Source organism: Artibeus jamaicensis, unplaced genomic scaffold (assembly GCF_021234435.1).
Source record: "Artibeus jamaicensis isolate MK-2021 breed Jamaican fruit bat unplaced genomic scaffold, CSHL_Jam_final contig_3126, whole genome shotgun sequence".
Taxonomy (NCBI): domain Eukaryota; kingdom Metazoa; phylum Chordata; class Mammalia; order Chiroptera; family Phyllostomidae; genus Artibeus; species Artibeus jamaicensis.
Window position 1 is genome coordinate 17,088,763 of NW_026521723.1, and position 15,066 is coordinate 17,103,828.

The 15,066-nt window shown below is 51.7% G+C and overlaps 1 protein-coding gene across 1 annotated transcript in view; it reads left to right on the forward strand.

Annotated features, from left to right (window-relative positions):
- Positions 1–12,036, forward strand: part of NR1I2 (nuclear receptor subfamily 1 group I member 2) — a 29,991-nt gene extending 17,955 nt beyond the window's left edge. The window contains 7 exon segments of the mRNA XM_037158784.2: positions 2,824–2,957; positions 4,593–4,780; positions 5,653–5,927; positions 7,771–7,913; positions 8,112–8,228; positions 8,589–8,694; positions 10,066–12,036. Of these exon segments, the coding sequence (XP_037014679.2) occupies positions 2,824–2,957; positions 4,593–4,780; positions 5,653–5,927; positions 7,771–7,913; positions 8,112–8,228; positions 8,589–8,694; positions 10,066–10,258 (1,156 nt within the window). The 3' untranslated portion in view covers positions 10,259–12,036.
- The last annotated feature ends 3,030 nt before the right edge of the window (positions 12,037–15,066 follow it).

Consider the following 15,066-nt stretch of genomic DNA (forward strand, 5'->3'; position numbering starts at 1 on the left):
GGCCAGTGGCCCATTAGGCTCAAAATTAGTCTCCGGAGAGCCATTTACACCTCAGAGAAATTCTCATCTTCTGTTTTCCTACCTGAGGAAGATCTTCTTCTATTAAGATACCCTCTGTTTCCCCACATGTTCTAAATAAAATAGAAATCCGGTCTGTAGAAGAGGAAAGAATTTGAAAATTCAAAATGCAAAGTTTCAAATCAGTCTTAGAGTGTGTTTTTAAGTAAGAATGGCATAAAATAAATGAAGACTGTGATCAGACAAGCTCATCTAGAAACAGGCAAATGGGAGGGCCAAAGATGAAGGACTGAAAAGTCCCAGCTCACAGCAAGACAGGCCCAGACAGAAGGGCTCATGCTGCCCGGCAGAGGAAAGAGCCGAGCTCAGGGCAGGCTCGGACCAGGGGGGCGGAAGCGGACCAGGGGAGGGGACGGGCGGAGGAAGGGGAGTGTGAGGAAGGGCGCTCCCCCACCGGCCCTCATGGCGGGCTGGGTAAGCTGAGGGCAGGTCCTACCTGCAGGTCACACTTGGGACCCTCGTTCATTGTCAGGACACCAGCCGGATGGAGGCCTCTGAAGAGTTTTTTTCTGGAGGCTGGACAAGGAAATGGAAACAAACTCCAGAGCGAGGGCCCCCACACTCTGTTCTAGACTCTAGAGCCTAGAGTCCCAGAGATGGCTGCCATCAGCATCTCACGGGTGGGGGCCCAGACCCACAGGAGGACTTTCAGGCCGGCATCAGCCCAGGGAGGCACTGCAGCAGGTCAATTCTCCCCTCCCCACCCATACGCCCCCCAGTGAACCCCGACCCCCCACTGTGGACTACTTGAGCTATTCTCAGGTCCCCACGGGGTTAGGTGAGCCTAGGGCATTCTAAGAAACCCGTGTTCTGGTGAGAAATGAACATGCATGTTGTGTGGATTTTAACAGAGGTTGGACCAGCCAGTGTCAGGCTGCATTCAGTTACAGGCGACAGAATCTTCCACTCAAAGGGGTTTATCAATGAGGAAAATATGCTACCTTTCATAACTAGAAGTCAAATTCAGGGTTGGTGTGATTAACAGCTCAGTTCTTTCTGTTTTTCTTTTCTGCCACCCAACTCGAGGGCCCTGACCTCGGTCTGAGCTCCGTCAGAGCTCAGTCTGACCCGCAGTGCCCGGGCCACGGGCAGTAACCACGGCGTTCAGCCTGGGAACAGGAAGGCCTGCCTCTTCCTCTCTGTGAGAACAAGGGAGCCTTTCCCAGGAGGCCGCCCTCATTCCACATCAGCTAGAACTGGGCACCAGGCTCCTCCTGAACTGGTCACTCACAGAAGAGTGTCCCTGAGACAGGCATGTGCCAACAGGGCCACCCGGAGGAGGGTGGGCCCCTGAGCCGGATCTAATGCTGCCTGCAGCATCTGTGTGGAACGCCTTGGGGTGTGGGGCCCTCTGCTCTCCCCACCTGTCCTGGGACCCCCAGAGAGAGACAGCACACTGTAGTGGGACAAGCTTGCATTCTGGCATCAGGCAGACACAGATTCAAATTTCAGCTTGTCCCTTAGCCTAAGGACAGCTGGCGTGGCGATGTGTCTTTGACTTGGCTTCTGCATCTGCGCCAGGCAGGTGACCCAGTGGATTTTCTGCAGTTGTAATAACAAAATCTCCGAAGCTCTGCAGAATACCTAGCCCAGCGCCTGACCCCTAGCATGGCGTGAACAGACCTGAGTGCCTTCCCCCTCTACCTTTCTGGGTGCTCTGGGGTGGGAGCAGGGGTCTCTTACCCAGAGCGGCAGGGGAGGCAAAAGACAGGGGGTGTTGCCTGTGCAACACCTGCCCCCCAGGCTAGTCACGGCCTGACTTGCCGGTCACCTGATTCTGAGTGTGGCTCAGCCTCCCGGTTCAGCCCCTGGGCTCAGCTTGTCCCCATGTTCCTCACCAGCTTTCCCTCATTTTCCACACTGCGGGACCAGAACCAGAAGCTAGCGCCAGGGAAGAATTTTTCTTCTTTCTATTCTGCTGTGATGGGTGGGAAGATAAATTTACAACCCAGCAGCCAGGTCTTCTGTGGGAAGTTCAGGACGCTGTGGGGAGAGGGCGGTGGTGCTGGGGCCTCTGAGGGGCACTGACCCCGTCACCCCCTTACCTGGCACAGCTGCGCAAGGACGAGTGGCTGCGCTAACCACACACTTCACTATAACAGGGCTGTGAGCTTCTTTGCTCCATGAGGCCAGTCGGGGGAAGGCACATTGCCAACGGGGAAGCCACTGCCCAGTGGGGTAGAAAACCCCTCAACAGTTGCCCCTCCTCTAGGCACCTGTGACCCCTGAACCTAGAGCGGCTGCTTCTTATGTTTCTTAGGCTTCTGGGGTCAGGCTTCTTCCGGTCCCTTGTGTAAGAAGGGGAAATCCGGGAAGGCCACCTCCCCAGAAACACTGCCAAGGTCCTCCTCTGGGCTGCCCAGGACCAAGGACAGAAGGAAGTGTGGGAGGGTGAGGGAGGGACCTGGGCCTGGGGCCTGGAGCAGAAGCAGCCCAGACGGTGGTTCGGGGCTGTCGTGAGGGTGTGTTGAAAGCACAGCGTGGACATAGCGGGAAAGATTTTCACGGGCTTCCCTCCTCCAGCAACCTCTGGTCCTTGAGGAAAGCCCAGCCCAGACGGAAGACGGAAAAGCCCCCTCCTCTCCTTTCCTATGAATCTGACCCAAATCAGAGGCAAAGGCAGGCCTACGGAGGGTGCGGCTAATGTCCCTGGCATTGGGACAGGACAGGGAGAAAGAGAGGTGGGGCCTAGAGCTCCCGGGCCTGTTCTCCGTGGCCTAGCTTTTGCTGTCTGTTCTCTCACAGGAGGGCCATGAAACGGAACGCCCGGCTGAGGTGCCCCTTCCGGAAGGGCACTTGCAAGATCACCCAGACGACCCGGCGGCAATGCCAGGCCTGCCGCTTGCGCAAGTGCCTGGAGAGTGGCATGAAGAAGGAGAGTGAGTAGAGGGCTGTGCCCTGAGCAGGCGCGGGGCTGGGTGCACGGGCTCTGTGAGCCTGGGGCCCAGCAGGAACAGGCCTGGGGCATGTGAATGCCCAGGTGTGGGGATGTGCACAGGAGTGTGTGCACCTGTGCACAGGTGCATGTGGTAGCTGTGGCCTGTGTGCAACAGGCAGGCACGTGGGGCAGAGCTTGCAGCGGGCACCACCGCAGTCCATCCCAGGGATGTGACAGATGGAGGGTAACTTGATCCCCTGCTCTGGCTGTGTGGGGGTCTCAGACCAGAGTCATGCCCCTCTCCCCTCTGAGGTACCCCTGTAATTCTTTTTGTCCCCTTTAAAATGGTCCTTATGGTGTTTTAGCAGAGTTGGGGGAAGTGAATTTGGGAGAGGGAGGCCAGAGACACATGGTGCCATACGACCCCCAACCTGCCCGTGGCTAGTGCCCATTGGCTGTCCCGGACGGCACGTCCTACACAGGGGCTGTTTGCAGACGGGTGACACAGGATGCTGTTTCATTCTACCTGTCAAGCTTTGGAATAATTGTACTCCTGGGTCACTCTGAGATGAAAGTTCATGGGGGAAAGATTGGAAGCTTCCAGCACATATTTGTCTCCATTTATCACAGAGCGGGCAGCCTCGTTCAGGGCTGAGTTCCCTGGGCACATGAGCAGAGAGCCTTCCCTGTAGACCAGCTGAGAGGGAGGCCTTCCCCTGCTCTCCCTGTTGTCCCCCCCCCCCAAGAACACCCACGGCTTCACTTTGCACACACCAGTGGGCTCCAGAAATCCACAGGAGACCCCAAAGGTCCAGGCTACTTAGGAAGTGGTTGGGTCGTTATTTCTTGCTAAGCAGTGGCCCCAGTTTTCCACAAGCTTGGGGACCCAGAGAACTCAGAGGACTCTAAGGACTTTTGTTGGTGTCTAATGCGCTAGACAGGGATGCGCGCTACCAGATGGCACTTCCTGAACACTCACTAATTCCAGGGTGTGTCTGTGTGAATATACAGGGGTTGGCCAAGTAGGTTCACAGTCGTGAGTACACAAATCACGGGGTATATTCCTGTATTCTTATTTCTTATTGTATTATTAATAGAACTGTAAATCTGCTCTCGCTCACCACTATGTATATTCATAGAGATGTATACATATGTATATATGTTTATGCACACACATGTGTGTGTGTGAATATAGGTGTGTGTATGTATACACCTCCTACGTAGTACAGCCAGGAGCCACATTAGGCGCTTCCCACGCACGGCCCCGCTGGGACAGCAGTAGGAGGGCAGTGGTTGGAGTTGAGGTTCCTCCAGATTACAAAGAAGGAAACTGAAGGCGGGAGAGGTTAAGGAGTTGGCTGGAGGTCACCGCTGCCTTTCGCGTCTAGCAGCTTTCGATTCCGAAGCCCGAGCTCTTCCCACGACTGTTCCACAAAGTTGTCACGAACCCCACAGCCACGGGAGCACACCAGCTGCACGCTTCCCTCTGTCCTCACCTCGGTGTCTCTCCAGAGGAGCCCACAGTCCTCCTGAGTCCGAAGATGAGTGGGTTCCTTATAGAACGCCCTTCCCTTGCCCGTGGGATTAAGAAGGGTGGCCTAGCTCCACCTGAACCTGCACCTGGCTGTCCCCGCAGTGATCATGTCTGATGCAGCCGTGGAGCAGAGGCGGGCCCTGATCAGAAGGAAGAAGCGAGAACAGACTGGGGCGCAGCCCCTGGGAGCCAAGGGCCTGACTGAAGAGCAGCGGGCTATGATCAGGGAGCTGATGGACGCACAGACGAAAACCTTCGACACCACTTTCTGCCATTTCAAGAACTTTCGGGTACGAGGGTGGAGGGTTGGCTCAGCAGCTATGGTACTGGGAACCCTGAAAGAGTGGCCCTGGACACCAGCAGCAGTGGTACCTGGGAACTTGTTAGAACTTGTCAGAAATGCAGAGTCTCAGAGTGCCCCAGACCTCCAAACCCGAAACCCTGAGGGCAGGCCTGATGGTCTGCATTTTGATAAGGCCCCCCAAGTGATTCTGGCGCCTGCTCCAGTTTGAGAGTCTTTGCCTTCTCCTTCCAGAGCAGGTGGGATTGGGTCTGAGCCCTAAATGGAGTCCTGGCGGCTGAGTTGCCCCAGATTTGCTGGCATTCCAGACTTTAGGAAAACAGGGGCAGGGCCCATGGAGGTGCAACAGGTGTGAACTTGTCTTACTGATTCAAGAGACATCAGTGGTCTCCACACTGTCAGCTACCTCTGACGCCCGTGGCCTTCTCCCTGAGCCCGCCATGTGCGCAGTATTTGGGACCTGCCCAGTGCAGAGAACTGGTAGCCAGAGATCTGTTCTTTCCATATGTAGACCTCAGACCCTTCTCTCTGAGTCTCCCAAGGGCAAGGTCAGGGATGCTTGGGACACGCCCATGGGTATAGGTCCCCTGGCCTTCCCCGGGGCAGGGAGCAAACCCATGTCTGACCAGGCAGGGATGTGAGGGAACATTAATTCACAGATCCAGAAAGTGCACCACCTGATAGGAGCCCAGAGAGAAGCAGCAAGTGCTGTGTGTGTGTGTGTGCGCGTGTGTACGCCTGCAGTTGTGCATCCTCTCACGCCTGTTGCTGTGGGTGCCCATCAGGCGCCTGTGTGGGAACTCGTCTGGGAGAACACGTGCTGTCTATCCTCTCCTTTCCCCACCTCCCACTCTGTTCCAGCTGCCGGAGGCGCTCAGCAGTGGCCATGAGATCCCGGAATCTCTGCAGACTCCATCGGTGGAAGAAGCTACCAAGTGGAGCCAGATTAGAGAAGATCTGCGCCTACTGAAGGTCTCTCTGAAGCTGCAGGGGGAGGACGGCAGCATCTGGAACTACAAACCCCCAGTGGCCACCAGCGGGAAAGAAATCTTTTCCATGCTGCCTCACATGGCTGACATGTCAACCTATATGTTCAAAGGCATCATCAACTTTGCCAAAGTCATTTCCCACTTCAGGTAAGACTTGGGGGCTGGTGGAAGGGTAGGGAAAAGGACAGAAAGCAGCCAGCATTTCTAAAGGCTCTGAGGCAGATGCCTCTGAAGTCGGGGAATGTTGGTGCCCAAAGACCTCCTTTACCTCTGCCCCCGCTGCGGGCACCTGGCACTGTGGGGCATGGAGCCCTCGCTGCCCGTCTCCTTAGCTGTGGGACTGCGGGCCTGCCATTCAGTCTCACTGTGTCTTGGAAGGGAGCTAATGAGGCCTATTGGCTGAGCTGTGGTCTGAAATAAGTAAACGTCTGCAGAGCATCTAGCTCACACATGATGGACGTTCAGATTCCCTCCCCCATTTCTCCCAAAAAGAGCAGGAATCATACATGGACAGTTCCAGTTCAAAGAAAGAGTTGGAAGGAAAGGGAAGAAAGTCCAGAGGGGGAAGAAGGAGAGAGACAGGCACGGACGTTGGGTCTCTAACAGTCGGCTGCCAAAAGGTGGTTGAGAGGGGCCGTGAGGAGGAGGGCAGTCCTGAGAACCAGAGGGTGGGACTCCCCAGAGCTAGGCGTGGAGGCACCAACCACGGGGCCCGAGGTGGGGAGAAACCTGGAATCCTCCTGGCGAGGTGGCCAGTGCTGTCCCGTAAGACGTAATCTGTTGGGGCCGGTGACAGTGCTGGGCACACCAGCCCGGGGCTGGCCACCTGGCCTGGTCAGGTGGAGCTGAATAACACAGGAGGGGCAGAGGGCGAGTTATATCCCAGGAGGCCATAGCATCCCCTGTGGCCCTGGGCGTGACAGATTGGTGAGGGGTGGCCACCGGCTGGAGTGGAATTCAGACCGTGGCAAAGTAGGTCAGAGGAGCCGGGAGAACGGCCTGCTCACGCTGTGGACCTTGATGATCCCCGCTGACACCTGCTGACCCACAGGACGGAAGGCCACGTGCTGCTTCTTGTGGCCATAGTTTTGAGCACAACCACCCAGGAGGCAGGCGTTGCTCTCACTGTCACTCTCAGATAGGAAACTGAGGCCCACGAGGCGAAGGAACTTACACACGGCTGCAGCTAACCCGAGAGACCAGGTTGGGCAGTGTGGATGTGGAGTTCACAGCTACTACCTGCAGGCCCGGGGCCGGGTGCTGGGGAGTCCAGAGGAATAAGATCGATTGCACAGCTCTGTGTAATGGACCTGAAAGTGTGGGGTGTGAGGAAAACGGGACTGAATTCCCGAGAGGAGCAAAGCCAGGGGGAGGAACATCAGAGGCAGCCACCGTGGCTACCTGGGAATCAAGGCATCCAGGCTGCCTGGAGAGAAACAGTGGAAACGTGAAATCCACAGCAAATTGCAGGGAGCAGACACCCCCGCACCACGGTACTCATGCCAAAGGAGTGGCGGCAGCAGGACTCTGGAAGAAAGACTTCTAGGAGGCACAAAGACAGCTTGGCCTGAAGGACTAGTAGTGCTTACTTAAGTGGAGATAAAGGGGCTATTATGCCAAGTGGGAAAACTGAGTCAGAAAGTATGAAGCCAGAGAGCAGGAGCCAAGATGATCGGCTGTGGGTCAGTGGCTAGCAGGGAGTTGGAGTGGATGGGGCCGGGCTGCACGGGATGCCAAGCTCCTTCGGTGGGGTGGTTGAAGGCAGCAGGAGACTAGAGGAAGGTGGCAGGGAGGGAGATCTGCCTGGCTGGATTGTGCAGGGAAGAGTGGAGAGGTAATCAAAAGCAACTGCAATGATCCTCAGGGGTATGAGGCCATCCTATGTGCTCCCTCCCCTTCGCCCAGTTTCTGGATCATGGGAGTGGAGTGGGTGTTGGCCTATGGCAGCCTCCCTGAAGCTGGCTCCCTCCCTTTCTATCCTTGCTACCAGGGACCTGTCCATCGAGGACCAGATCTCGCTGCTGAAGGGGGCTGCCTTTGAGCTGTGCCAGCTGAGATTCAACACGGTGTTCAATACAGAGACTGGGACCTTGGAGTGTGGCCGTCTGTCTTACTGCTTGGAAGACCCTACAGGTGCCCAAGAGCTAACTGCTGCCCTGGCAGAGGGAGGGAAACAATGAGGAGGGAGGGGAGGATCCGTGCCCGGATGTTTGTGTCCTGAGACTTTAGGGCAGAAGGCTGGGTGATGGGAAGAACGACCTTGGTCAGGGAACTCTGGGGCTTGGGTCTACTTCCTGACTGGTTCTCCCCTCCACCTGCACCAACCCATAGGGAGCTTTCAGCAGCTTCTGCTGGAGCCCGTGCTGAAGTTCCACTACATGCTGAAGAAGCTGCAGCTGCACAAGGAGGAGTATGTGCTGATGCAGGCCATCTCCCTCTTCTCTCCAGGTGAGGCCCCTGTCTGACCGGCCTGGCCTCCCTGCACCGAGGCCTGCTCACAGCCCTTCAGCTTTACCTGGGGTGGGGAGAGGGGGGAAGGGGGAGGCAGCAGCCCCTCCTCCACCATCCCCAGGGAAGATCCTAACCAATAGCTTTGCCCTCTCACTGCGCAGACAGGATGGGGGCTCCAGCTGATTTTTCCTTGGGTGGGTGGGCCACACGCAGCCCTCGTGGGGCCCCGCTCATTTCTCTGACTGGGTGTCTTGGCTCTGGAAGGTTGCCGGGCAGTTTGCCCTCTCTGGGCCAGACCGAGCTGGTCTTTGCCCCCATGGCCTCGCTGGCACCACGCTGCCTTTCCCTTTCTGCCAGACCGCCCAGGCGTGGAGCAGCGCAGTGTGGTGGACCAGCTGCAGGAGCAATTTGCCATCACCCTGAAGGCCTACATCGAGTGCAATCGTCCCCAGCCTGGCCACCGGTGAGCAGCAAGCAGGGAGGGTGTGAGGGGTTCCCCTAGCCCTGCCCTCCGTCCCCCCTCCCCCACCCTGTCTTGGGTTTCTTTGGGAGAGCATACTGGAGGCACTCCTGGGGCGGGTTTTGATTGCCAGGGCTTTGGGGCCCGTTCTGTGACCCCCACTGAGGCCTCCCGCCCCGTCAGCCTGAGCCCCGGTCCACCAATGGAGAAACCTGAAAAGGGCTGACTCCCCGAGGCTCAGCTCCTGTCTGCCTGGGACCTTCCCTGCTGTCATCAAGGGACGGGGAACAGCCAGGAAGTCTCCTGAGGCCCCCGTAGGGTCTTCTAGCAATAGCCAGCAATACCATAACGATAATAAAGCTAACGTTAACAATAATGATAATAGTAAATCTATATAATAGCTACCATTTATTGAGAAGTGACAGCCCTGGTGACAAGCAGTTTACATGTATTCTCATTATTAGTCTTGAAAACAGCCCCACCAAGTGGGTGCTACCACCACCTGTAGGGGACTGGAGGCTCAAGGTGGCTGTCCCAGGTTCCACAGTCAAACAGGTGGGATCTGGGGAAGGACCAGGCGGACCAAGGCCTCAGCCCACACTCCTGAGCACTGCCCAACCAACTCCCAGAACAAAGACAAGCAAATGGGGCAGGAAACTCCTTAGTTTGTTCTCTCACACCCCGAAGGAAGAAGGCTGCTAAGAGCTTGGCTGGACACAGGCTTCCATGCCTTCTCTGGGCCTCAGAGGTCCACAGGTTTCAGCCATGAGGCCAGCGCTGTGTATGTGAGTCCTTATTCGGCCTGCTCCAGTGGTCTTTTGAGCGCAGAATCTTGGGAGGCTACAGTGGCTGTGTCTTCCTCTGCTCAGCTGTCTCCCGTATGGAGCTGCGAGGTGTCATGGGGAAACTGAGGCACAAGGTGTGTCTCAGCCACTATATCCTGGGCAAGATCCAGAAAGGATAGCGGCTTGCAGCCCCTGATTCCACAACCACTGCCCTCGCCGCTCATCCCAGCCATCAGCCCAGCCCCTGACTCCTTCCTGAAACTGACCTGTGCGCTTGGTGCCTGCCATGACTGGGTGTTCCCACGGAAACCTCTGTGTACAAGGACTCGAGGCCAGAGGCTGAGGTGCAAGTTGAGGGGAGGGGTGCAGGTCCACACCTTAAGTCTCCCAGGCTGTTCTGTCTTTCTTATCCACAAGCTGAAAAAGATGCTTAAGGAATTTAGCTTCGACTTTCTCAGTCGAATTTTGGCTGACCCAAAGCATTCTGAGACCACAGCCCCCGAACTTGTGCAACTCCAGGGTGGTCCCAGGGATGGTGGGTAGGGGCGAGATGGGGCTGCCCCCAACCTTTGCTCTGGCTGACCGGCAGGTTCCTGTTCTTGAAGATCATGGCTATGCTCACCGAGCTTCGCAGCATCAGTGCTCAGCACACCCAGCGGCTGCTGCGCATCCACGACATACACCCCTTCGCCACTCCCCTCATGCAGGAATTGTTCGGCATCTCGGAGGCCCCCCATGGGTGTGCCTCTATGGGGCAGCCAGAGCCAGAGCCCGAGCCCTAGGGGCTGCTACTCCTGGGGCTGGACAGCTGGACGCTGCTGAGATCAGACCAGGCCCTACAGACACTGCTTTCCTGGGGAACTCACGACAGCTCCGACGATGCTGGCTAGACTTCCTCAGGAGGGGGACATGGGACCCCAGCCCCCAGCACAGTCTGTGGGAGCAAAGCCATTGACCCTCATAGGGAGAATGCACTGGCTGAGAGGTCAGGTCTATGAAGGGGCAAGGCCACCGCTCCCTTAGAAAAGGCCTTATGGCCTGGACATTTAGGGTTGCGGTAGGAGAGCAGAAAGGATGACTGGAGCTGGGCCATCTGAGGGGTCTGTGCCCACACCCGAGTTCATTAGCTTCTTGGGTTTTTTCACGGCTATTTCTAGTTCTCCCGTGTTCTACTTCCCACTTACTCTCAACCTGCAGCCCCTGTCCTGAGTTGCTCAGGGAGTTCCAGGTCTGTGTTGATCAGCAGGGCATTAGTGTCTTTGAGAATATTCTAGAGAGAAGCCAGAGAGCCTGCACAAACGTCAGAAGCTCGTCGTGACCATTCTATGTGCCCACGCTTCCTCCTTCTGTGTCTCCGCATCCATCCGAACATTAAGTACCAACAAGATGTGACCTGCTGTGTGATAGACATGCTGAACCAGATGTGGATTCTGACCTTGGCTACTTTATAGGCCGGTGAAGAAAACAAAGCAGAAACACAAATAACTGATCAAAGGGAGAAGTGACAAGTGACATAAGAAGAGATTTCTTTGAGCTGATGCTAAACTATGCTGAGGTGCTGGGTGCGCCTGGGGACTCAAGTCAGGGACCTCTGGAACGTGTGGGTAGGTGGGTGTGACTTGGTGAAGGGCTGCTCCACATCTGAGCTGGGGCTCGGGTTTGCTCCTGAGGCTGGGACACCGGGGCGTGGAGACAGGCTGCACGGACGGGCAGTTAATAAATGTGTTAGGTGTGTGTGCAATGGCACGTTCCTGTTTACAAATCCATTAGCAAAGCTCAAGAGTATGAAAGTGTCTGCTTTGATTATAGACATTTTGAGTAAAAATGTTTTTGCTTTTTTTTCTGTGAATTACACTTTAATTTTACGTAGGCATTCCACTCCTAAAGCTTAGTAAGCAAATATAATTGAGTTTAATGTCAAATCAAGGCCTGACAGCTTCAATAATTAACTTTCGGCTAGAAATTTAAAACTTTTTTTTCTAACTTTTGGGGAAAAGAACATGTGGGGTGGGAAAATAGAAATGTCATACATACAATGTATGAATTTTTATTTCCATTTTTTAGTACTTATTTTACTATTGCCCTTTACATATCTTAAGACTGTTGGTGCAAGAACATAAAAATGCATGAACTTGGTTTTCTCATAAAGTGATTGTTCCATATAAAAATGTTATATATTTATACCACAATTAAACATGTAATAGTTGAACTAATTTCAAAAGTCTAATACATTGATGCAAATGAAGCTACAAGTTAACTGAATTTTAAGGAAGATACTTGCTTAGCCTTTACCATTTTACAAGAAGTTGACCAAACTCTGAGAATGGAAGAAATTGACACTACACATCACAGTGAGCAAACCTAGTCCCTCCATTCCTTCCAGATTTACCAGCCTCTTCTGCACGGAGATTTAGAACACACTCATTTTTAAAAAGAAACAGGGTAAAAAAGCTTCTCTGCAAATACAATGAATACAGCTTTTGCTCCCAGGAAATTTGTCTCTTTTGGAAATGTAACTGTCATTTAACTGCATTAATAAATCACATATACGTCCCCTTCCTCTTTGGGATAATTTCGAGTGTGTTAGTTGTTCAAATGTATGCTGCAGTCAAGTGAGGGCAAGCTGTGATTAAGATGGGGTGCAAACTCTCATCTCCCAGTATTGATTTTAGAAACACCTGGGCAGTTCCCCAAACATTGACTTGATATGTATGCATGACATATATATTATTAAAAGCAAAGTGTAGGCCAAGTGTAGTTAAGATTCAAGGTTAGATGCACCAGAGGTCACACAGGATACTTCTTTGCAGCAGTTTTTGGATCTGGAGCTCCTAAGCCTAGAGCCGGGTTCAGATTTCCTATCCTCAAACATTTGATTTTCCCTATTACTCCCTCCACCTGCTTTGAGCGTGTAGCACTGTCAGTTTCTAGGCATCCCTGCGGCCTCTGTTCTTTTTCTAGGCCTTGCCTCAGGTGAAGGTGAAGTTAGTCTCCAAAGCTCAGGAGAAAAAACCTCCTAAGTAAGCTACTCTTTACCTTCTGGCTATCCAATTAGTCAGAGCCACTCAGCAGCTAATTTCTCCTTTCTGGAGAAAAGAGGATGCAGACAAACAAGATTTGATTGATCATCCTTTTCCAGCTCTGACAACTCGTGGGCCTCATCATTCCATCGTGCACATTTCAGTTTTCTCCCTGGGCCCGTTCCTGTTACATACCCACAGCTCTCCTAAACCTGAAGGTGCTAGTGAGCAAGTGAACTGCTCCTACAACTAGGGACTGGGTGACCACCGTGTCACTTTTGTTCACTTCCTCTCACCAGCTTCTCCTCCAAGGGATTCTGCACTCCGACTGCTCCCTTTCCTACCTACCCTTTTACAATACCTAAAAGGGTATCCAGTCACTGCTCCCCTGAAATGTGATTCCCAAAGGACTGGAAAAATATCCCTCCAAGATTCTCAGTTAAAGGGGATCTCCCTTGACCCCCCATTCAAACAGGGGAGGAAACATTCCAGTGAATCTCCAAAACATACTTCGCCATCAAGAGGCCAGCCCATCCCACAAGTGACATCATAACCCCCCCCTTCATTCCCTGCAACTGTTACTTCTCTTTATGATACAAATACTAGCCAACTCCACAATGAAATGAGGACCAGACTTTTATCCAATATAAATGTTTTTATTGAAGCAGCAGTCACATGACTTTATATCTAGCCTTTAGTTTAGGCCTGACAGTGAGCCAGCCCTAAGAAAAAAATGTCTTTTTGCACTAAAGAGACGTTACATGTTTACATAACATCATCCAGTATTGGAAATGATCAAACTTAAACACATGTGTTGGTTACCTGGGAGGTACAGCCCCACTGTTTGTGGTGTTCATTTATTTTACAGATTCTCCCAAACACATTACTAATGGGATGAAACTTAAGAGAAAATACAGCCACACCAAACCGTGAACACAATAATCAAAGACAGCAGCTTATACATGTTTTTAAAACTTGTCCCTTTCAGGGTTGTGTCCTTTTCAAAGCGATGTCTGCAAAGCTTCCTCTACATCAAATCCAAAGGTTTCCAAGATGGAAGCTGCACCTCTTGGGGCTACACAATGGAGTAAGATCATTGGAAAGAACAAGAACTAATGTTCATACCTTGATTTTTAACAACAAAGATCCAGGTGTCTCTAATTGGAGGAAAGATGGTGATGTGACTACATATTGCGGTGGCAAAATAAGCAGGGTGAGGAGAGCTGGGTACTGAAATAAAGACCACACACTTGTGAATTTTAATTTCATTTCCAGGCTAACCTACTTTTTATTTAATGCAAATTACAGTACCAGTTAACTATTTCCAAACCAAGTCACATAGAACGAAATGTATTTACAAGGGAATGGGGAAAGGGGGAAAAAAAAACATTGAGCATACTTTTCACAAAAAAGTTTATATTTAAAATGAAAAAAAAAATCAGTCACAGAGGCATTCAAGTAGTAATAATGTTATACAGATTTTGCTTTTCCTTTATATCAAGACAGATTTGCACAAGTGTTTGCAATAGTTTGTATACAACCCACAGTCCTTTATATATATATATATATATGTATATAATAAATTTTGTTTTTTAGATTTGTTTTTAAGATGGAAGTGGTCACGCTAATTGGTATGTGTACAGGCCCAAGTGATCCATCGGCAACACATTTATAAACGCAAATTTTACAGGCAAGCACATTTCATACATCTATCTGAATCTGCCTGTAGACAGATATAGTAAGAAAGAAAAATTAAAAATCAACACAAGGAAGTCTACTTTGTCAAGCTAACCCCTTATGTACTGGTTGTCATTTTGCTTTTATTGCAGAGGCGCAAAACGGAGCAACAAACTTGAACAAAACATCATAACCCTTGTGAAAATCATCCAAACCCCAGGGATTACTTCCAAAGCCTCTCAAATGTAGACCTTAGTCTGGGACTCTGCTCTGCTTCTAGCTGTCTCTCTTATTTTCAGTGGCTCAGGTTTCTATCAGAAAGACTGATTTTACTATAAAGCATGCTTAATTTATTTTCCTACATAGGTGAGAAAGTGTTCGGCTCTGTGATTAGATGATTACTAACAAGTACAAGAATCAGGTACAATTTTGGTTTAAAACAAAGAAAACCCCCACAAGCTCCTGGGGATCTGGCATCAGCCACACTTCCTTTGGAAGATTCCAAAGTTAAATCCCTTAAAAAGGAAAGGGAAAAAAAAATGCCAGTGTCTTTATATCCACAGGGATAGAGAATATAATAGTCCTCTCAGAAACCTTTACATTGGTGCAGACAAGATGGCTGATTAGGCAGGCTTTGTTAAAACACAAACCAAAAATATCTAAAAATTAAGAGGACTTTAAAAAATGACATGTCACTGGAAAGAAGGTGCAGTCTTCCGCCTTGCTGGAATGAACATACGATGTTTCAAAAATAGGAACCTTTGGTTTGGTAAAGTTTGTTTTTTCTTCTACTCAAGACATCTTCATATGGAGTACTTGGAGGCAAAACAAACAATTTTGATTTTTTTTTTCAAAAAGGCCTTCATGATGGGTACAGAGTAAGACACGGATTT